General features: G+C 49.3%; 1 protein-coding gene and 1 long non-coding RNA gene across 7 annotated transcripts in view; one reads left to right on the top strand and one right to left on the bottom strand.

Annotated features, from left to right (window-relative positions):
* ARHGAP39 (Rho GTPase activating protein 39) overlaps positions 1–14,070 on the bottom strand; it is a 54,909-nt gene extending 40,839 nt beyond the window's left edge. For 2 of the 6 annotated variants that reach the window (XM_020884134.2, XM_020884142.2), the window contains exon 1: positions 13,872–14,070. In XM_020884134.2, the coding sequence (XP_020739793.2) occupies positions 13,872–13,901 (30 nt within the window). In that variant the 5' untranslated portion in view covers positions 13,902–14,070. The other 4 variants (XM_020884153.2, XM_070464337.1, XM_070464338.1 and 1 more) reach the window with 4 other exon arrangements.
* Positions 14,071–14,210: 140 nt separating this feature from the next.
* Positions 14,211–23,934, top strand: LOC139034087 (uncharacterized). The gene is made up of 2 exons (XR_011486544.1): positions 14,211–15,236; positions 23,483–23,934. It is a non-coding gene; the product is annotated as an uncharacterized lncRNA (long non-coding RNA).
* The last annotated feature ends 20 nt before the right edge of the window (positions 23,935–23,954 follow it).

Here is a 23,954-nt window from a genome sequence, read left to right as displayed (position 1 = left end):
GTTCACAAGATTAATGGCCTTTTTACTTTGTTTCCTCACCTCCCCCACCTCTGATCTATAAAAGAACCTGGCATCCAGACCCCGGCAAGATGGTCACTTTGAGACGTTAGTCTGCCATCTTCTCCGTCACCCGGCCCTCTGAATAAAGTATGCCTTGCCTCAGCATCTCACCTCACGGATTCAGTGGCCTGTTGTGCGGTGAGCAGAGCCAGCTTGGACTCCAGCGCGAGGAGCCAGTGGCACTCCTGTAGCGGGACGGCCTCCCCGTGACGTCAGAGCACCGCCCTCCGCCAGTGCTCACTGAGCACGCAGACCTCCGACCTCCGCTCAGCGAGTCCACCACACTCACTGCAGTGGGAGGACCTGAGTTTCCAGTGAAACTCAGCAAAGCCAGTGTCAGACTCTCTCGTGCTCACTCCCGGACCGTCTGCCCCACCCACGAGGGAACAGAGCACCCCTGAGGGAAGGGAGCCCCGGAAACACTGCGGGACAACAGAGCACGGGAGCGGCAGCAGCGCCGGCACTCGCCGCTCCCTGGGCGCTTCTTGCCTGCCCAGTCCTCTGCCAGGCTTCCCTGGTCCAGACTGGACACAGGACACCCTTGCTGCCCTGCCCTGCGGCTCAGTCTCAGGTCTGGCCTTCTCCAGTAGAAGGTGTGGATGTTCTGTTTCCACGGGTGACTGAACGGAGGCTCACCGCTGGCCACCCTCACTCTGTCCTGGTCAGCTCCCCAAAATGCTCCACATACACCCCACACCTGAAGGAGGTTTCTTACCTCCCTGCCCGCCAAGAACCCTTAAGACGGCCTGCGCACAGGCCCTGGAGCTGCCGACGGGAGCCCTAGGCCGGCTCCACACCTGAGCTCTGCAGCCCCACCTCTTGAAAAGCACCTGACTGAAGGGGAAGTAGAGACACATGAAAAACTCGCAAAAAATGCAATGGGACATGCCGACAGTCGCCCCTGGCTGAGCGCCGGCGGTGCAGCTGCAGGTGAACTCACTGGGTTCACTTGCAGGCAGAGCTGCCCCTCCCTGTCCCTCCGACCTGCCAGGCCGAGGCTGCAGTGGTGGGGACTGCCGCCCGCTCCTCAGCACCCCACTGCAGGAGCGCTTCGGTCACCTGTGGCTGAGCAGGTGCTTGAGCCCAGCTCCCTCCATGGGCTGCAGAACAGACATGCTCAGTGCTGGCTCCTGATGGGCTCCATCTGGAGCACAAGCCCCAGGAGCAGGACCGGTTGGTGCCCAGCAGCACTGCCCCCAGTAGGCTGGGGCCGAGCCGGACCCTGGCCCACAGCCAGGCCTCTCTGCCCCTGCAGCCTGCGTGGCACAGGGTGTGAGACTGCTGAGTGTGTGAACACGTGACCACAGCGTGCACCGATAAACCAAGAAGCCAAGTTCCAATAACAGGAGAGACAGTGCCTTCCTGGCAGGGCCAAGCCGGCCAGGCCACCAGGGAGACTGGGGTCCCCGTGCTGCAGACACGCCCCCTCCACACACACACACAGAGGGCTAGCCCAGGACCTCCTGGGGGAAGAGACTCTGGAGAACCCTGCCATTTCTGTCACAATAATGAAACGTATAGCTCTGACCAACCCTCTTCAGAGAGAACGCACACTATTATGACAGTTTTAAACTGTGGGAAAAAAAAATTTTGTCTGCTGATGAGACAGGAAGACAGTTCAGAACCCTGGAGGGCAAAAGCCAAGTAAAACCAGGAATGGGGATCATTCTGCTGTGTGCATCTGAGGAGCATTTGTACCGCTCAGGAGAGGCAGGGGAATGGACAGAAAGCCCTGGACGTGCCTAGGTGATGACCCTTGGAAAGAGGGTGAGACCCTGAAAGCATCAGGTAGGAAACATAGTCCTCCCACCCAGAGGAAACAGGACTGGGAGGAAGTATCTAAGAGCTCCAGACTGTTTGGAGGGGAGTAAAAATATAAATTAAATTTTGATAAATGAATTCTCTGTGTTAAAATACCCAAGGCAGCCACGAGGGAAGTCAAGTGAGTGAATTCCAGTTTAGATAAGAGAAAAAAAAAAATTAGTCCAAAAGGAGAAAAGAGGAATCTGTTTGCAATGACAGGACAGAGTATGAGGTAAGATGGTAGAAATAAATTCAAACACAGTAATTTTCATAAACACAAATGGGCAGGTGGTCTAGGTAAGACAAAGACCATCAAACCATATGTTTAAAAATCCAGATACATTAAACATAAGGATGTGAAACTGTGACGGTCAAGAGTGGATAAGACACCCTGGTCCGCGAGAAGGCCGTGCAGCTCCAGGGGTGGGGGCCTCACATCCGTGAGAAAGAAGAGTCAGCACGTGAACCAGGCTTCATCTCAGGGACCACCCCAGGAACATCTGAAAACAGACTCCACTGGGGCATAGAAGTCAAAGGTCCCCACAAAGGCCAAAGGAGCAGCTGCTCAGTCACTGCCCCAGTCCTGGGGCACAGTGGTCAGTGAATGAGAAGACCTGACCCCAGCAGTTGTCTGGGGTCACAGCTCACAGGAAAAAGGAAGATGTAGGCGGTGTTTCCAAAGGCAGTGGCCTGGGAGGGGATGGGGCGAGGGGAGGGCGTCGGGAGGTGCCTCGAGTAGGTGGGGCTGCAGCTACTGCAGGATGTCACCTCTGCGGGAACCTAGAAACCTAGAACCGCAGTCACCCCGATGCACGGGTCTTAACCTGAGCACCGCCCCTGCCCTAGCTGTGGGGGGGCACCCGTGCTCCTCGGGCAGCACAGCCAGGACAGCAGGTCAGGACAGAGACAGCCTTCTGGCGGCACAAGAAGACCACATGCAGTCACCCAGCAAGCAGCTGCAAGGCTGAGACAGGGCAGGAAGTGTGGAACCCACAGCTCAGCAGGTGGCTTGAGTGCAACATGCCACTGCCCCAACCAGACCCAGAAGATGCACTTCCTCCACCAAACTGCCTCAGTTTCAGCATCTAAACAGGGACAGCCCTCGCCCTGGCTGCATCACTTACTGAGCAACTACTGTATACAGCAAACACTTGGCAAGAGCTCTAAAAGCATGATCACATTTCCCCTTTCACCCAGAACACAGCAGCTATGTCTCACCTCACAGGATAGAAAATGAGACCCCCGTTTTAAAAAGGCCAGCGTCTGTGCTCACGCCCTGCAGCTGGGCCAGGCTGTCCATCCACACTTCTCTCCCTCCTGTGCTAGCAGACCGGTTCCCTGAGGCCTTCCAGGTGTCTGAGCCCAGGCCCCGCCTGCACCCCGCCCCACGTGACGGGTGCAGTGAAGTGGCAACGTCCTAGAGGACCACAGGGGAGGACGTGGCCTGCCTGCTTAAGTCCCAGCCTGGTTTTGGGGCCTGAAGCTGCTGGGTGCTTTGTCCTCAACAGGAAGAGGCTTCTCAAAAAAAAAAAAAAAAACCAAAAGGAGGCAGAAATAAACAGTAGGAAAAAGGTAAATGACAACCTGGCACCTGGATCCAGCCACCCCGATGCAGGCAGCTCTGGGAGGAGCCAAATGAGAGGACGATTTGATGCCTTGTCCCACAGTTGGGTCACACTGGTGATGAACAGAGCCCTCGTGGGGCCATTTAACGCCCCTGCCCCGCACCTGCCACACGGGCCGCTGTCATGGGGAGCAGGGAAGGGGGAGCAGGGGCTGGGGCGCAGCAGAAGGGCACCTCCAGTCTGCTCCAGCCCCGAGGCCTGGCTTCCGGCAGGCAGGCGGCCCCTCCCGGCTGCAGCACAAAGGAAGTAAGGAGGGCTAACCAAGGCCGCAGTAAGAGCTGACGCTTCAGGAGCGGTGACACGGGTTGGGGACACACAGGCTCCCACCCAGCCTGTGTCACACTGGCCTCAAGGTGGATGTCATCCAGGACGTCATCAGTAACATCCAGCACAGAGCAACTGTGGGAGCTCGTGAAGGTTGGGACGCATGATGGGGAGATAGCAGCAAAGGCTCAGAGCTGGACAGCAGGCCTGGAGAGGGCAGCGGAGCCCAGAGGTGGACACCCCCACCACGAAGGGCCAGCACAGGGAAAACAGGCATGATTGCCGGGGCAGGAAGACCCAAACCCAGCTGTGGCAGAGGAGCGGAAACCTCCCCCAGATCACCAGCAGCCTAAGCAGAGGATACTTTCAGGCCCCCAGCCGGCCCAAGCAGAAGCTGCCTGCAGGCCCGGGCACCGCCAGCCCTCCCCGGTGTCACCCTGGCTCGGCCACCAGCCCCGCATGCACACTGCCACGTCCTGAGCCACCAGCCCCAGTGTCTCAACGGGACCTTGTCCTCCTCAGGGTCACGCTGGTGCCCAGACCCCAGAGCTGCTGGCTCGCCCCCCACAGGCTCGGAGCCCTAGAGCAGGCTCCCTGCGCTCACCCAGAGGGACAGACCGCCTGCCCCCGCCGCGCGGCGCCCTAGCCGGGGCTCAGGTGACCCCCCAGTGGCAGCTCAGGGTGCACCATCCCCCAGGCTCAGCCACGTCATGCTTCCCATCCTGTCAACTCTGTGCTGTTCTCATTAAACTCCTTTCACCTAGTTCACAAAGCCTCTCTTCAGCTGCTTATAATCTGACATTTAGCCAGTGGGTTAGGGTTGTTTCTACAGATTCCATGTGGTCTGTCCCAAACGTCCCTGGCCCTTCCTGTCGTCCTCCCGTCTTCTGCTCCTCACTGTGGTCTCTCCTCACTGCCTTGAGCTCCTGGGAGACTTCGGATGAGCCTGGGGTGCCAACAGGGTTAGAGTCGGCTTTCCTGCCGCAGCACACAGCCCGGCGTCCTCAGGCCCTCTCCCAGCTCCCAAATCACCCTGTTCTCCCCACCTTACTCGCCCTGGCCCTGGGAGTTTTTCTATTTCACCTTAATATGTCACCTGTGCATTTGGCAGGTGTTTGGGAAGACTGAAACTATGCATGGGTTCAACCTGCCATCCTCACCTAAAAGTCAATATGCTTTCTCTAAAATATTATCTTTACAGGAAAAGTAGGAGCTGGATTTTAGAAATTTTAATTAATTAAAATTTAATTTTCACCATAGAAATTATTTCAAAATACAGAAAGAATACTTTCCTAACCTCATCATCTATTAACATTAACCACTTTACAAATACAGGCATACCCCCATGGAAATCATCCTGATTAACATTTTTTGGTAGAATATCTTTTGGGTTTTGATAGGTTAAAAGCTTGTAGAGTATATATTACATATATATATATGTATAACTGAACCATTTGACTGTACAACAGAAATTAACACTGTAAATCAACTAAATGTTGATCCAATTTTTTAAAGGTCATAAATCATATATTTATTCTAATATGTATTTCAGTTAATGGTTATTAAAGGGGCAAAATTTAACTTATGTCAAAAAACTAAATCAAACATTTCCTCAGAACAGCATGCGGGGAAAAAAACCTCAGGTTGGATTTGAAACTCAGCTGGGAGAAGCATCCCTTGGGGCTCAGTCGGGAAAGAACCCGCCTGCTGCGTGGGAGACCAGGGCTCGACCCCTGTGTCAGGAGGACCTCTGGAGGAGGAAATGGCAGCCCAGTCCAGTGTTACTGCCTGGAGAACCCCATGGACAGAGGGGCCTGGCAGGTGACGGTCCCCGGGTCACAAAGAGTCGGACACGACTGAGTGACTAGCACACTTGCTGTGTATGTCTGAAGTGCCCTGGGCCCGTGCTGCTGGGGCACGGGCCACGCAGGCCCTCTTGGCAGGTGGACTGGGCAGTGTCCAGTGTCAGGCAAAGGTCAGCCCTGTAGTCAGAAAACTTGGGCTGGAAACCCATCCCCACCAGCCTGCTTCTGACCCCACAGGCGCTGTGCCTGTGCTGTGAGGGGAGTATTTCTGCTCCTGCTGCACCCAATCTCGGTAACCTCAGGGCCTTTGCTCATGCCGTCCCTTCCCCCTGAACATGCTCCACCTCCTACTGAGCCTCACCCTGACCCCAGGACTTCCTGGGGGTCGTGGCCCCTGCAGACCACCGGGCAGGGTGGGGTTGTTCCTCTGCCTCCTCCTCAATGGAGCACAGTTGGGAGTGTTTGTTCTGATCCTTCTTATGTGTCAGTGTGGGGAAGAGGGGGGAGACAGTCTGTTCACGTGTTAAACCCCCATAACTGCCACTGTCCTCGTTCTCACTGCTACAGACACCCATGGATGTTGTCCCCACCCCCCAGTGCCTGAGCCGCCGCTCACCATCCCCAAGCGACCTCCGACACTGGCTCTCAGCAGCCTGTTCTCCCACCCACGGGTCACGGCTGCCTGTGCATCATGTATCTGAAAGTAGACTACGGTTATTAAACAGCAACCTGAAAGCAACTTTAAATTGTGTCAGGTTAGGAGTGCTGGTGCACAAGGCAAAGAATTACCTACTCAAAAGCTAAGTGAACTAGAGGACAGGACTGAAATTCGTGCTGAATGCCTGAGAAACAAGCAGGGAAGCACTGTGCTGGGGAGAACGGACTGGAGTCCCTGTTATGTTCAAGAGAACCCCTGAAGAAGACACAGAGAGAGCGGCGCCAGACAATGATTTCCGGAGCAACAGTACTACCTGGTGCATGTGTATACATTTTTGTTGTTGTAAATAAAACAAACCCACAGCCAGGCTCACTGCGTGAAGGACTGAATGACCTAATAGCTACTACCAAAGAGAGCAAGATCAGTGGTCTGAAAGGACACCAGCAGGTTCCTGGACCCCAGGCCTAGACAAAAGGGCAGAGTCTAAGCCACCTTCCTGGACCACAGCTGGCCAACCTGACTCCCTCCTAGTGGGCGTGGTGGGGAGAAGTGGCACTGACCGCGGAGACCGGGCCGCAAGAGGGGCCGACACGGTGATGGCAGAGACTGGGCTGCCAAAGGGGCTGCAGCTCCACGGCCAGCTCTTGGGACGCACGCTCTGGCCACCAGCGAGGCGTCAGCTGCAAGGTGCTGTGCTGGGGAACCCTCCAAGTGGGTCCTGGCTCCTCCTCAGTCAGACTCCGGTGCACGTGAGGGAGCTTGGAGATGACCCCTCCCTAGCCCCGTCTGAAATGCAGTCACACAATATCCCCATGCTGAGTGTCTCCTGAATTCCTAAGACACAGAAACCATGAGAGGTGATAATACAAGACTGTTTCAGGCCCCTAAGCGGTGGGGTGATTTGTTAACGAGAATAAAATAACTAGAGCTATCATCTACAAAGGAACACCAATCAGGGACTTCCCCAGTGGTCCAGCAGCAAAGATTCTGTGCTCCCAATGCAGGGGACCCAGGTTCAACCTCTGGTCAGGGAACAACCTCTGATCAGGGCAGCCAAATCAACGCATACCAGAGAAAGGTGACAGACAACGTGAAGTCCATGGGCTGGGAAATTTGTATTTTACGTGTTTCACACAATCCCAGTGGCTAGGAACACATGCTGGCCACCAGAGAAGTCACAGCAAGAGGCTGAAGGGGCTGTCACGGAACCACCAGCAGTATCTCGGGATGACAATCCTGTGAAGTTCAACCCATGAAGGAAGCCCCCATGCCTCTGGTTCATGCCAGGCCTGCAGGAACATTAGGAAAGGACTGAGAGAGACAGCAGAACAAAGAAGAGCAGCCAAAGAAGCACACAGGCCCCAGCGGTGGAGGCCAGAGGAGGCGTGCCAGGCCTGGGGCAGCACCCTGCGGCCACACGCGGGGTCCGCCAGCCGGCAAGAGGACAGGAAACATGCTCTGCTGACTTGGCCTCCTGGCATTGAAATTAACTTCTTAGAACCTTACACACATGTAACACTCAGTAGTGTACAGCATCCTCTGAAATTTAGTCATGCTCCAGCCCAACACCCCTGGAAGACAAATGGAGAAGATGCAACCCAACCCTCAGACACGAGCCAAGGCTTGGCTGCGAAGTGATGTGACCGATTCACCTGTGATGGACCGCACCCCTCAGGGCGGCGGCAAGGCCGGACTCAAGGCTTCCGCGCTGCAAACAGTGCTGCGTCCCCTTGGCCAGCCCCTCAGGGACTGACTCGGGGTTATCGTGCCACCCACCGGACTCCTCACCACGACTCCGGGATGCAGTCAACACTAAGGCCTTGGCCCCCACCTTGGAAAGCTCCCTCCTGAAAAATCCTAGTCACTCTTATTTTTAACAGCTTTATTGAGATATAATTTACATACCCTAAAATTTACCCATTTAAAGCATAGATTTTTGGAATATTTTAGCACAATCTCTGACATGCACAACCTTCAGCAACGTCAATTTTAGAATACCTTCACTGCTCCAAAAGAAACCCCATACACCTCATCCCCCAGGCCTGGCACCTCGAACCCACTTCCTGTCTCTATGGATTTGCCTATTTCATAGCGACAGAACCATACAAAGCCAGATCTTTGTCTGGCTTCTTTCACTCAGCATAATATTTAAGATTCATCCATGTTGTAGCATGAATCAGTACTTCATGCCTTCTTATTGCCAATCAATATTCCACTGTATGGATGGAACACACTTTGTCTGTTCACCTGTTGATGGACTTTTGGGCTGTTTCCCCCTTTCCCCTTTTTTTCCCGTTTTTGACAGACTTTTGGGCTGTGAATGATACTGACGTGAACATCTGTATACAAGTTTCTGTGTGGATATGTTTTCCTAGTCTCTCTTACCAATAAGAGCACATGAAAGGTTAGCCAGTTGCCAACTGAGAAGCTCGTTTAGGCTGACCATACTATATTATTTAAACATAAGACGGGTAACTGGGAGAAACAAATGACCAAAGAAAGTACAGAGTTAAAGACATAAAGAAACAAAAGCAAGACCTGATCTAACAGAATAAACAGTGATTAAAGACAGAGGTGTTACTTCTAGGGATGGGCCCTACAGCCACATCCACACGTTTGCACCGTGCTGTACCTGCAGCCTTATTTTAACTGCACAAAATACAATATTCACCAGCAGTGGCTGGTTAAGTTACAGTCACAATGAAAATATGATATTCACAGTAAATATACAGTGAAAATGCGATATCCACCAGCAGTGGCTGGTTAAATTACAGCACCACCACACAGCCAGTCATGAAAAGGAATGAACTGGAAAAAAAAAAAAGAAAAATAATAAACTGAAAAATGTACTGATATGGAGTGACTTCCCAAACACATTTGGTTAAAAAGGCAAAGTTGAGAAACTTTTAAAAGAAAAGAGCAGGAAATAATACATATACATGTTTGCTTGCATAGCTACAAAGCACCTAAGAGGAGACGTAGGGGGTGCCTCCACCAGACCAGGCCAGTAGGGCAGAAAGCAGAAGCAACAGCCAGCTTAACTACACACCCTCTGTACCTTCACACCCTGAATACACTATTGTGCCAAAAAAGTGTTTAACCCTTTGGGGAGCGAAAATAAAGAGAATCTAAGAGAATTAAAACATTCACACTCAGGAAAGCAAAAAATGAGAGATCTTGGGTACCTGGAAGCAGCCAAAAAGGGTAAACCAATAAAGGCATCTTGCCTTCAGCTGTGTCAACCTCAAGAGCACCTGGGTGACCCCCACCCAAAGCAACTCACCCCTGCTGATGCCAAGACACAACGGAACTGTCGCGTAAGCCCTGAGACACAGCAGTGAGGATCCCTCGAGGACTCCCTGTGCAGAGGGGGATGGCTGTGTAGAGAGAGCCCGGTGCAGGCCAGAGGAGCTCCACCTGCCTCAGGGGAGGAGGGGATGCAGAGCGGGGCTGGGCCTGGTGGCACTCCGCAGGGTCGCCCGAGAACAGGATGCCAGTGGGGGCATACCAGGCCATGGAGGGTGGTCTCGGGCACCAGACTCTGAGGAGACCCGAGCAGCGGTGTGACTGGGGGACACGCCCTGAGCCTGTCCCTTGCCCTGGAGCATCCAGGGTGTCACAGCCTGGTGACCCCCGCATGTACACTGCCAGCTGCACCCCCTCCTAGCTGGAACCACCAAAAATGTCTCCGGAGGCAAACCACCCCTGGATGAGAACCACCGTCCTGACGCATCCCTTGAAGACCTGCAGGAAAACAGAGGGAGGTAGCCCATCCAGGAGGCACCATCACAGCGCCCACGGGGACAGTGCACAGGCCCGCCTGGCAGGTGGCCCGGACAGAGGAAGTGTGAATTCATTAACTACCTGGGAGGTGCAATGAGCAGGGAGTGGAGGGCAGGAGATGGTGGCTGGGGGGAGACCCAGAGCACCAAGCTTCCAGGCAGGAACCTGGAGATGACAGTCCCGGGGCCCCCATGGCCAAGGCCAGAAGTGAAGTAGGAGGCAGGGAGGCCAAGAGAGGAAGTAAGACTGGCCCTGCCACCCAGACGGGGCACTGGGCAGGCTCACTTCCTCCCCAGGGGGTCCTAATCCTGTCTCCAGGTGTGAGCCCAACCTCGTCCTGGAAGAGGGCTGTCCATCCTGCAGCCTCCCACTCCCTCCTTGGGAAGAGCATCTGACCCCTCTCTAAAGCTCGGCCAGGTGACCTGCTCTGGCCACAGAACCTGAGTTGCCAGTTCTCCACTGAAGCTCAATGAGACACAGTTTCTACCACTCTCTTGTCATAAGAACAGCATGTCCCAAACAAGGGCATGCCCCTGAGTCCAGAAATGAAGACTTGAGAGAAAAGTGCCACAAGCAAATGTAATGTGAGCTAGAAATAAACCTCTCTTGAGTTGTTACCAAAATCCTTCAGAGAAAGCTGGCCAATAAAGTCTGATTTCTTCCTTCTCCAATCCATCCTATGTTGTCACTTGCCAGTCACACGTCCTGAACCAATTTAGCAGGACTTCCCCTACTCACAGACCTGAAGTGGGTCCTATAGCCAGAGAACTAAACTCTACAGTCCTTCAGCTGAGTTCAGACATCTTCACATTATTCTTATTTCCTCTTGTTTCTCATATAATCTTCTACCCCCCAAACCACACATACCTCACCTTCTTGCCTTTGCTCGAAAACCTGACACACCCTCTGTCCATGCTGCCGCAAAGTCCTCACTCCTGGCCCCCACGCACCTGCTGTGAGGAAGGTGCAGCTCAAAGACCACCTTCTTCCTTGAAGCCTTCCCTCACACTGAGCCCCTGCAAGCCTCTTCTCTCTGAACTTCTAGAGCAAACTTTCTGGAAATGGGCCAGAAAGTAAACATTTAGTTCAGGCATTGTGGGCCATAAAGTCTCTGTTCCAACTAGTCAATTCTGCCAAAGAAGCCATAGATGATATAAAAATAAATCAGTGTGGCTGTGCTGCAATAAAACTTTATTTACAAAGACAGGCAGCGGGCTGTCAGTGACTGCAGCTTACAGACCCTCGTCAGGAGCAGAGTGGGAAGGTGCACACAGGAGCACAGCAGAAGCAGAAGTGAACCAGGGCTGCAGGAGGAGGTTCTTCTCCACAGGGTGGAATGGTGTGGCTACAGGATGGCAGGGAGCAGGCCAGAGCTGCCAGATAACATCAAGGGCAGTCCCAGGGGCTGGCAGAAGGCACAGAGAGGCAGGTGCAGGAGGCAGGAGGCAGAGCCAACAGCTGCAGGTGCAGGCACCAGAGGAGCAAGGAAGAATCAGAAGAGGGCTGGGGGCAGGCCTGTCCAGTTCAGCTCTGCCAGGCGTCGCCAGGCCTAGGGCTCTGCACCTCCGGGCTGTGCTTCTCAGACAGGACACCCACAGAGCTGACTTGAAGAGGGACGTATAAGAGCCACAACAAACGGCCACATGGGTCAGTCAACAAGCGCAGCAAAGGCACTTACTACTAAAACTAGGTATTTCACTGAGAACATATTACATGGACATTTTTCTCAAAAGCACCAAAGAACCAGGTAGAAGCTTCATAAGACACCGTGTTCACTGTTACTACTGCTGGAGGGCAGCCCATTCAGCACATATGCAGGAGAGAAGGCAGAATGGACGTTTTTATATCTATCTTTAGATATTTTGAAATTTGCTCACAGAAGCTGTTTCATTACCGTTTGTTCTGAAAATCAAATGTTCTCAACCTTAAACTCCACAAATGCCAAAAGACTCCATTTAAAGTGGAGGTTCCCCCTTGTCTCAGTGTGACAGAGACAAAGGGGATGAGACGAAGTGATCAGAGTTAGTGTAGGATCTGGGAAGGTGAACCATCTCCTTGGGAAACATGACAAATTTTTCCACTCTGTTCTGAAGCAAGTTGTTATTCCTCCCAACACTGAGCAAGACAGAACATCACAGCACTGGCAGTGCCAAGTATTTGCTTTCTGGTGCCTATGCCCTCACTGTTACTTAGAGTTGGTTAATAAAGTATCTTTTCTGTCACAAGTGTAACACTGAAAAGTATAACAATGGCTCTGGTAGTTTAACTCAAGAAGAGAACTACCCAAGAACTGCTCGGCATCTCATTTCTGTCAGCAACAATCCTACCTAACTTCTAGAACAATAAGTACTGCAGGATTCTAGCTTAGTTCATCAGAAGCTTTTCTCTTCTAAAAAGATTTTTTTTAACAGTTCTATATGATAATCTAAGCACGTGGGATTTGTTCCTTATTTACCTTTATGAAGACTTGCTTCTCCAAATATGCTTCTCCCCAGCTTGTGTAGGAAAAAAGAGCCAAAGACCTCAAGTTAGTGTTAAACTAAGACAAAACAGCTGACCCAGCAAGTGCGTCCTGAAAATCAGACCTTGGCAGCCTTAATAAATAGCTCCTGACTTTTCTCAAGAGGGACACAGTACCAGGCACGATGAATTCAGGGAGTCCCACAACCACCCATTTTACAGATGAGTAAGCAGAGGGGAAGTACAAAGCCAGGAAACAGAAGAGCTGCCACTCAAAGGCAGGCAGTCTGGCTCCAGAACCCGCCCTCTTCTCCCCTCTGTTCTCCAGCCTCTGGGCAAGACAGCTGACTAGACAAAGTGTGGGCAGGGAGACCCGGACCCTGCTCATTCCCCAGCTAGGGCTCAGGTCACAGAGTCCACGCCAAGCTGCTTTACGGAATGAGTCTCCTTGCTTTACAGACACAGCTATCAAATTTCCTTCCCCTCCCCCAGCGAGGAAAAACACACCTTGCTCACTGTGAAAGGGGAGCCGCTGACCGGGAACCACCTGCTGTTTACAGAGGCACCCAGGATGTACAGGGTTCAATTCCCCTCGCTAGCTTCAAAGACAAATCTCCTATTGTCTGTAGCAGGGGAGGAAAACGAAGCCTTGCAACTGTAGGTTTCTGCAAAGGTCACAGGAGGCTTGCTTGAACCCTACGACACCGAAGCGGGTGGAGGGGCGCCGCATTTCAGCTGCTGAAGGCTGCGCAGCGCCCACAGCAGCTGCTGGTGGGAGCAGCATGTAACACACCCACAGTTGCCACGGCCTCGCAGCCAGCTGCACGTTTTAAAATAAAAGACGTCCTGACCCCCAAGATGCGCGCAGCCTGCCTCGATCTCGGCCCTCGCACGGAACACCGCCTCCACCCACACCAATCCCGCAAACCGCGGGCAATCGAGCAAATTCCAGTTCCGGGAGGGAGACCCGGGGGGAAGGCGGAGACACCCCTGCTCGCTCCGCTCCAGAGGCCCGATCGGCGGCGCCGGCGGCCAAGGCCGGCACCCGGCCACGCGCGTTCAGACTCCCTGGCCCCGCAGGGCTCCGACTGCGCCCCGGAACCGCACCCACGCCCCGCGCTCAGTCTCCGCACTCCACTCACGCCCACCCTCGGCCGGGCAAGCTCACAGCCCCGGGCCGGGCACCCTCACCCGCCGGCACCCCCAGGCCTGACCCCACACCCACTCGCACCCTGGCCCCGGCCCCCGCCCGGCCCTAGGGCCCCCTCGGCCGCCGCCCGCCCGCCCCTCGGGCGGCTCGGACTCGAATCCCCAAGGGCTGGGCCGGGGGCCTTCGAGAGGCGGGGCGGGGGCCGCAGCGCCGGCCTCTCCGCCATCTTCCCAGCCCGCGCCGCCCACCGCCCGCGCTCTCACCCGCAGGTTGCGCGCGGGCCGCGCCGCCATAACCCCTCATCTCGGCTAGCCCGCCGCGCGGGAGCTGCTCGCAACACTGCAGCCGCCGCCGCCGCCCGCTCGGCGCCCGCCTCCTCCGCCGCCGCCGCCGGCCGGGTCCACCGCCCCGTCCGCCGCGGCCGCGCGTCCTCCCGTCACCAGCGCAACCCCCCGCCTCCGGCCCCGCCCCCACGCCGCGCGGCCCTGCCCGCCAGGGGGCGCCGCCGCGGGGCTCTGGCGCGTGCGCCGCGCGCGGCACCTCGGGAGCCGGGGTTCGGCGGGGGCGCGCACGGCCTGCCGGGAGGTGGGCGTATACTCGCGCTGGCCCCGCCCCCAAGGCGGGGGTGCGGTCCGCTGGAATCCTGGGCTGTGGCCGGCGGACGGGGGCGTCCCCGGCGCGGGTACCCCAGGGTGCAGCGGGTGCAGAGGGGCGGCAGCTGGCCAGGTGACACCGAAGCGCCCTCTCCGCCCTGCCGTCTGCACTGCCGCCGACCTTGCCAGTGCGTTCGCCCATGAGATTCTTCCGATCCCCTTCTGTACGGTGCGGTTGACATTGCCTACGTGTCAGTATGGATTTGGTGTAATTTTACCTTCCCAGGAAAGATTTCACTTTTCCTCAATTCTGAAGAGTTACCGACCATTATCTCTAAAATATCGACTCTTCCATCCTATGGGACCTCCCTATGTGTCTGTCAGATAAACTGGACGGCCTGTGTCCTCCATGTCTCTAAGATTTTCTCTGTTTGCTCTGTCATCTTAACCTCGTAATTGCTCAGTTTGGTTTCACCATTGTTCTCTTTAGCGTTTTCTAACCTGCGTTTAGCCTGTTCTTCAGGCTTTTAAAAAAATGGTTATTACATAGACAATATTCATTTCCAGAAGTTGTAGTATTTGACTTCCATGTTGGTACGGATAGATTCTAACCAGCCTGAAACTCTCACAACGAAACACAGAAGCCCACACCACTCTGTGGCCACAGCCCAGATCCTTCAACACCAGGACCTACGAAGGCTGAAAGCTCAAGCTCGGGAGCTCTCGGTTCACTCCCTCAGTGCTCTGCTCCTGCAGTTCTCTGCCTGCTGGCTCCCTGATCCCGACCTGTCACCACTCTGGCTTCCCTTTTGGCCCATCCTCATGCTGAACTCCCATGGACAGGACAGTGGTCTCTACTCCCTTGTGTCTCTAGCTCCCCTCCACTGTGTACACCTGAGAGAGCCCAGTTTGGATGAACCCCACGTTCTCCATGACAAGTACTGCAGAAACCACATAACTAAGCTGGCTGGCTTCACTTTAAACTCAGATGGAGCACTATACCTTCTTGGCAATTCTGTGATTTTCCTACAGAGGGTAAGTCTCCCACCTTCCAAAGTGAACATAGGTATTTCTTTTTTTTTTTTTTTTCCATTTATTTTTATTAGTTGGGGGCTGATTACTTTACATCATTACAGTAGTTTTTGTCATACACTGAAATGAATTAGCCATGGATTTACATGTATTCCCCATCTCGGTCCCCCCTCCCACCTCCCTCTCCACCCGATCCCTCTGGGTCTTCCCAGTGCACCGGGCCCCGAGCACTTGTCTCATGCACCCAACCTGGGCTGGTGATCTGTTTCACCCTAGATAATATACATGTTTCAATGCTGTTCTCTTGAAACATCCCACCCTTGCCTTCTCCCAGACTCCACAAGTCTGTTCTATACATCTGAGTCTCTTTTTCTGTTTTGCATATAGGGTTATCGTTACCATCTTTCTAAATTCCATATATAGAACACAGGTATTTCTTAGGCCTCTCTAGTAGAGCCTCCTTGCTGGCTCAGATGGTAAAGAATTCACCTGCAATGCAGGAGATTCAGGTTCCATTCTTAAGTCAGGAAAAACCCCTGAAGAAGGAAATGGCAACACACTCCAGCATTCTTGCCTGGAGAATCCCATGGACAGTGGAGCGTGGTGGGCTATGGCCCATGGGGTCATAAAGCGTTGGCTATGACTGAGGAACTCAGCACAGCTGAGCCTCTCGGACACAAGAAAAGCCTTTTCACCAAACCCAAAGGCCTGCCCACATCCATCCCTGCCCTCCACCTTCCCTCCTGAAAATGGGCAGGCAGTGTTTCCCTGCTTCCATCCAAGGCAGGCGCTCCTCTGATGAACTGGAATCTACTCCCTCTTCCATTCTCAAAGATTTTGTTCAGCTGTCTCCTCTCCTGCCTTATCTGTTTGTCTCTCTGTGTTTTATTAATATTATTTGGATGTGCATACAAAGACAGTCTGATATTTCTCATTGTAAACACAGAACCCGTAACTTCCCTGACGGTTCAGTGACTAAGACTGCACTACCAAAGCAAGGGGCCCAGGTTTGATCCCTGGTTGGGGAACTAGACCCCTCATGCTGCAACCGTGATTTCCCGTTCTGTAAGTAAGAGGTCACGAGCTGAAATCAAAGCTTCCACATACGGCAATGAAAATCAAAGATTCTGCGTGTTGCAGCTAAGACCCGGCGCAGCCAAATAAATAAATATTTAAAAACAAAGCCCCTCCTTTGACTCCACTTCTTCCTGCCAGGTCCTCAGGCCCCCAGACAACCGCTCTCCACAGAGACTTGCCTGCACCTCAGCATCATATCAGGCTGCCCTGGTGCTCAGATGGTAAAGCATCTGCCTGCAATGTGGGAGACCCAGGTTTGATCCCTGGGTTGGGAAGATCTCTTGGAGAAGGGCATGGCAACCCACTCCAGTATTCTTGCCTAGAGAATTCCATGGACAAAGGAGCCTGGTGGGCTACAGTCCAAGGGGTCACAAAGAGTCTGACACAACTGAGCAACTAACACTTTCACTTTCATCATTATATTGTTTTGTTTTATTGAAATATAGTTAATTTACAATGTAATGTTAGTTTCAATTGTATAGCAAAATGATTCTGTTATACAAATTTTTGCAGATTTTTTTCCATTATAGGTTATTACAAGATATTGAGTATAGTTCCTTATGCTATACAGTAGGTCCTTGTTGTTTACCTATTTTATATATAGTAGTATCGGTTAATCCCACACTATTAATTTGGGATGAATGGATAAAGAAGATGTGGTATACACACACACACACACACACACACACACAAACACACACACATGGAATATTGCTGCTGTGCTAAGTCATGTCTGACTCTGTGTGACCCTATGGACTGTAGCCTGCCAGGCTCCTCTGTCCATGGGATTCTCCAGGCAAGAATACTGGAGTGGGTTGCCATTTCCTATTCCAGGGAATAGAATATTATTCAGTCATAAAAAAGAATAAAATGATGCCATTTGCAGCAACACGGATGGACCTAGAGATTACCATATTATGTTAAGTAAGCCAGAGAAAGATACAAACACCATATGATATCACTTATTTGTGGGTCTAAAAAACTGATATGGGAAAATTAAATAAATATATAAATGATACAGGGAATTCCTTGGTGGTCCAGTGGTTTCAACCTGGTGCTTTCATTGCAGTGACCCAGGTTCAATCCCTGGTAAGAGATCTAAGATCCTACAAGCCACATGGTACTGCCAATAAATAAACAAATATTTTTTAAAAATATATAAATGAACTTATTTACAAAACGGAAACAGACTCACAGACATAGAAACAATATTATGGTTACCAAAGGGGAAGTGAGGGAGGAATGCATTAGTCGGGATTTTGGGACAAATAAGGCTCATTTTATTTGTAATCACATGTGTGAAATTCCTACATAAAAACTGTTAACCGAATGTCAAAATACAAAAATACAGAAGTATATGCAAGAATGTAAGAATAATATAACATCAGAAAAATCTATCAGTGTAATTTATCATATGCTCAGACTAAGGATAAAATCACCTCCTCTTTATTGTTGATAAAAGTCAGTATCTCTGTATGATTAAAAATTCCTAGCTGAGAATAAAAAAGAAACTATGAACTGGACAAAGGCTACCAAAATACCACACAAATTATTTTCAATGAAGAATATTTGGATGTAAACCCTTTAAGATCAGGAGCAAGAGAGGATGCTAACTGGGGCTTCCATGGTGGTCCAGTGGCTGAGACTTTATGATCCCAATGCAGAGGGCCCAGTTTCAGTCCCTTGTCAGGAAACTACATCCCACATGCTGTGGCTAATAAGAGTTCACATTCCCCAACTAAAAGTTAGCATGCTGCCACTAAAGATCCTGCATGCCACAACAGAAACTGAAGATCCCAGGCGCCACAAGTAAGACCTGGAACAGCCAAATAAATAAATGTTAAAAAAAAAGAAAAGCTGCTAACTAACAGTTGGGGGTTTGGGGGGTAGGTGGGTGTGCTCAGCCAATGCAACAATAAAATTTAAAAAAAGAGCCTAAAGATTAGAAAAGAATAACCTGAAGTATCAAAAATTGAAGATACTTTGAAATTTTACACAGAAAATATACAGACAACAAAGTATCAGAATCAGTAAGTTCAATAAGATCTGCTCACAAAACCCAACATGGTTCTCTACAAAGAGAAACCAGTTGAGAAACCACCAACTGGAAAATATGATGGAAAGTGAAATGCCCTTCACTTCACCAACAGAAGCTATAAACCATGTGGAAATTAAGCAAATTAAAAATATATAAAACCTTTACAGATGACACTTAAAAACTATATCAAAGTATCTTAAGAGAAAGCCTAAATAAATGGAGAAACATACTATGTTCATGGACCAGATGGCATAAAACTGTAAAGATGTCAATCCTCACTAAAGTGGTCTAAAAAAAACAAAATATTAAAAATCTAAATTCTAGTAAGATTATTTTCAGGACTATGAAAAACATATTTTAAAAATACACATGGAAGAATAAAGGTCTACAAATAGCTAGTTCAGTTTTTTATTTTTTTACACCATTTATTTAGTTGCAGCAGGTGGAATCTAGTTCCCTGACCAGGGATCAAATCCAAGCCCTCTGCATTGGGACCAAACAGTCTTAGCAACTGGACGGCTAGGGAAGTTCCTGCTAGTTCAGTTTTGAAGGAGGACATTCAGCAGGCAGGTACTCTACCAGATGTTAGGAGCTACTCCAAAGCAATGGTACCTGATAGGCCCAGGAACACAATTAGACAAATGGGACAGAAAAAAAGAATCAGAATCTCACTAATGTATAAAAACTAATGGGGAAAGATTGATTATTTAATATATTATTATTATGATTTTAATATGTGACTGTTTATTGCAGCACTAATTTTAAATGGAAAAGAGACAATCTGAAATATCACAACTGGGGAAATACTGTAGTTGAATAGGTATCAGTACAAGCAGAGTGTGGAATATACTCCAACCATTAAAACAACTAAGTTCAGTCATCATTTACTGACTCAAAAGAAAATCCAAAATGTACAGTTGTATGTAAAAAAGAAAATTACAGAGAAATGTATAAAGTATCATCCACTTTTTGGGCAAAAAATATACTAAAATAATTTGTGTTAATGTTTAAGCATGAAGAAATATACGGGGGAGATACACGAGGTGCAGACATTACTCAAAAGGAAATGGACACAGAAAGAGGGAGTGAGGAATGGAGAGAAGCAGAGATACTAAGTTTTTTTTTTTCCATTGGCATTGTTTCATTGGTTTCGATGCAAATGCATTACTTCTGTAATTTTACTAATAGAAGAGGAACTAATAAATGACTTAAAATACACACACTAAAGAATATAAAATTTCACTTACTTTTCATTTTTTGTTGTTTAGTCACTCAGTTGTGTCAGACTCTTGGCTAACTTTTGGATTGTAGCCCCAGGCTCCTCTGTCCATGGGATTTCCCAAGCAGGAATACTGGAGTGGGTTGCCATTTCCTTCTCCATGATTATTTAATATATTATTTTTTAAAATATATTATTTCATGAGGAACTATATGAAGAAAGAGGAAGCTGAATCCACATTTAATATGTATAAAATTGGATTCCCAACACATTATCTACATAAATATGAAAAGTAGAAGAAAGTAAAACCAAGATACTAATAGAAAAAATAGAGAGAGGTGAATCTTTATGACCTTGGAGAGAGTCAGTTCAGTTCAGTTCAGTTCAGTAGCTCAGTCATGTCCAACTCTTTGAGACCTCATGGACTGCAGCACACCAGGCCTCCCTGTCCATCACCAACTCCCAGAGTTTACTCAAACTCATGTCCACTGAGTTGGTGATGCCATCCAACCATCTCATCCTCTGTCGTCCCCTTCTCCTCCTGCCTTCAATCTTTCCCAGCATCAAGGTCTTTTCTGATGAGTCAGTTCTTCGCATCAGGTGGCCAAAGTATTGGAGTTTCAGCTTCAGCATCATTCCTTCCAATGAATATTCAGGACTGATTTCCTTTAGGATGGACTGATTGGATCTCCTTGCAGTCCAAGGGACTCTCAAGAGTCTTCTCCAACACCACAGTTCAAAAGCATCAATTCTTCGGTGCTCAGCCTTCTTTATGGTCCAATTCTCACATCCATACATGACTACTAGAAAACCATAGTTTTCACTAGATGGACCTTTGTTGGCAGAGTAATACCTCTGCTTTTTAATATGCTGTCTAAGTTGGTCATGGTTTTTCTTCCAAGGAGCAAGTGTCTTTTAATTTCATGGCTGCAGTCACCATCTGCAGTGATTTTGGAGTCCAAGAAAATAAAGTCTGTCACTGTTTCCATTGTTTCCCCATCTATTTGCCATGAAGTGATGGGATCAGATGCCATGATCTTAGTTTTCTGAATGTTGAGGCTTAAGCCAGTTTTTTCACTCTCCTCTTTCACCTTCATCAAGAGACTCTTTATTTGCTCTTTGCTTTCTGCCATAAGGGTGGTATCATCTGCATATCTGAGGTTATTGATATTTCTCCCGGGAATCTTGATTCCAGCTTGTGATTCATCCAGTCTGGCATTTTGCATGATGTATTCTGCATATAAGTTAAATAAGCAGGGTGACAATATACAGCCTTGACGTATTCCTTTCCCAATTTTGAACCAGTCCATTGTTCCATGTCTGGTTCTAATGTTGCTTCTTGACCTGCATACAGATTTCTCAGGAGGCAGGTAAGGTGGTCTGGTACTCCCATCTCTTTAAGAATTTTCCACAGTTTGTTGTGATCCACACAGTCAAAGGCTTTAGCATAGTCAATGAAGCAGAAGTAGATGTTTTTCTGGAATTCTCTTGCTTTTTCTATGATCCAGCAGATGTTGGCAGTTTGATCTCTGGTTCCTCTGCCTTTTCTAAATCCAGCTTGAACATCTGGAAGTTCTCAGTTCACGTACTGTTGAAGCCTCGCTTGGAGAATTTTGAGCATTACTTTGCTAGCGTGTGAGATGAGTGCAATTGTGCAGTAGTTTGAACATTCTTTGGCATTGCCTTTCTTTGGGATTGGAATGAAAATTGACCTTTTCCAGTCCTGTGGCCACTGCTGAGTTTTCCAAATTTGCTGGCATATTTAGTGTAGCACTTTCACAGCATCATCTTTTAGGATTTAAAATAGCTCAGCCAGAATTCCATCATCTCCATTAGCTTTGTTCCTACTGATGCTCCCTAAGGCCTACTTGACTTCGCATGCCATGATGTCTGGCTCTCGGTGAGTGATCACTCCATTGTGGTTATCAGGGTCATTAAAACATTTTTTGTATAGTTCTGTGTATTCTTGCCACCTCTTCTTAATATCTTCTGCTTCTGTTAGGTCCATATCATTTCTGTCCTTTATTGTGCCCACCTTTGCATGAAATGTTCCCTTGGTATCTCTAATTTTCTTGAATATTCCATCACACAAAATGCACCTCTGCATACTAGGCTTGGCTTAATTTTTCCTTTCCTGTAGGCACTGTCATAATTCTGTCTTCCAGGTGGAGCTGGGCACAGAATTGAGAAGCTTGGCCCAAGTCACCCTGCAGTCCTCTGACAGGGCCAGGGGCTCAGCTCCATTGGTCCTAGGAAGTTTAGAGGTGACTGGTGGCACCCACACCCACTCTTATTCCTCCCCTGCAGAAGGCCGGCTGCTGAGATGTTTAACAGCCTTCAGACATCCTTTGATTTTTGAGCCTGGAAAATAAGACAGCCTGACTTAAAAAAAAATTTTTTTAACAGCATTATTGAGATACAATTTATTTATTTATTTGTTTGTTTCTCCTGACTCCATGGAATTTGTTTCCTAAGTATGGGAACAGCAGCAGGTGTTGTGGTATTTGTATAGCTATCATCTGCAAGTCCATATTTCTTGCTTTTGGATCACATAGATTTAGTTGTGGTTTTTTGTGTTTTTGGCTGCACTGGGTCTTCATTGCTGTACGTGGGCTTTCTATAGTTGCAATGAGTGGTAGCTTCTTGTTGCAGTGGCTTCTCTTTTTTCCGTGTGGGCTCCAGAGCACAGGCTCCATAGTTGTGGTACACTGGCTTAGCTGCTCCAAAGCATGTGGCATCTTCTCTGACTAGGGATTCAATCTGTGTCCCCTGCATTGGCAGAGAGATTCCTTTTTATTTTGAAATAATTTAAAATTTACAGATAAGTTGCAATAATGCAGAGAACTCCCAGATAACCTTAATTCAGGTTAATCAAATTTTAACTTTTTCCACATTTATATTTCTTGTTTTTTTCCTGAACCATCTGGAAGTAGGTTGGCTATATGGCTTGAAAATACTTTTTAAAAAGTTTCCTTTCTTCATTTGATCACTCATTGCATTTCTTCCTTTTTTTTCTTTTCTTTTTTTTTGAGGGCATTCATTTTCATTTTTAGTTTTGAAAGATATGATTTTAAGTTTTTGTTATCTCCAAATGCTTGTTTGTGAATGCTTCCTTCAGTTTGCAGTATTAGTAGTTTCTTCTGCTCTCTTTGAACTCTAGCTACCTTGGCCTGCTTGCACTCCCAGCTCCATCTCCTTTGTTCATGGAGATGCCCAGCATCTCTGTGCAAGGAAATGGAATGTTTTCTCATTCATCTTTACACAGAGGATAAGGGCCCTCTGGAGTTCCAGCGCTGGAGGAGCCTCAGTTCCCACCACTATCCTGGAGTCACTTGGGCCTAATCTGTCGTTTCCATGTTGGCCAAGACCCCAGAGCTGCCACAGCATCGTTTCCAAGTTTGAAGCTTTGGTTTCTATTTCTCTCCTCTTTTTTAGCCCTGGGGGTGCTTAACTGTGAATTTTCCTACTGACATTCTTGTCCCAGTAAACCTGACATCATTAATTTCAATTTTCAAAAGTAGGATCACTTGAAAGCTCCTGCCTTGCTAGCTCCTGAGGTACCCTCCTTGGCTGAACTCTAGAGCTATTTGAGATTAAAATAAATAAATAAATTAACTTTCATTTTACAAATGCAAACACTAGGGCTCCAACCAAGACCATAACTCCCATCTGCAGACTCTTTACCTGTGATTTAGTAGGGAAGGTGAGCCAGACCATGGTGGAGAATAAGGCTTGCACATGCCCCATTCAGGACTACCCAGGTGGCGCTAGTGGTAAAGTAGCCAGCTGTCAATGCAGAAGATGCAGGAGACTTGGGTTTGATCCCTGACTCAGGAAGATCCTCTGGAAGAGGGCAGCTTTTGGTTGCATCCTCAGAGTCGACAGGGCTAGTCACCACTCTGTCTCTTTTTCAAGGGCTGTCAACTACAAATTGGCACTTGTCATCTACCTCTTCAAGGATTAAATCATGTGCTGCTGGAGCTACTGATTTTCAACACCCTCTGAAAAGAGCTGAGAGTGGAGAGCAGAAATGAGGCACTCTGTGCTCTGGGAAAAACTGGCAGAACAGGTCTTCAGAGTAGATATTTTCAGGAGCTGATTTTATGAGCCCAATTCTTGTATCTCCTCATATCTAGAAAAGCACTAAAATCCTTCCTGGTTCACAAGTCACTACTGCTCCTTGTGACAAGCAGAAACCTTCTGCAACAAATATGTGCTTTGTCACATATACTCCCCCTTCACCAAAGTCACATATATGTATTGACCTCCTCTCTTCCTCTTTGGAGCAATTTCTCAGAGCGATCTGAGATGCTGTCCAGGCTGTATTCCTCATTTTGCCCCCAATAAAATTTAACTCACAACTCTCACATTGTGTAATTTTTTTTTT

This window comes from Odocoileus virginianus, unplaced genomic scaffold (assembly GCF_023699985.2).
Source record: "Odocoileus virginianus isolate 20LAN1187 ecotype Illinois unplaced genomic scaffold, Ovbor_1.2 Unplaced_Contig_23, whole genome shotgun sequence".
In the NCBI taxonomy this organism is placed as follows: Eukaryota; Metazoa; Chordata; class Mammalia; order Artiodactyla; family Cervidae; genus Odocoileus; species Odocoileus virginianus.
Note: the sequence above shows the minus strand (reverse complement) of the source record. Positions and strands in the feature narration are given on the sequence as shown.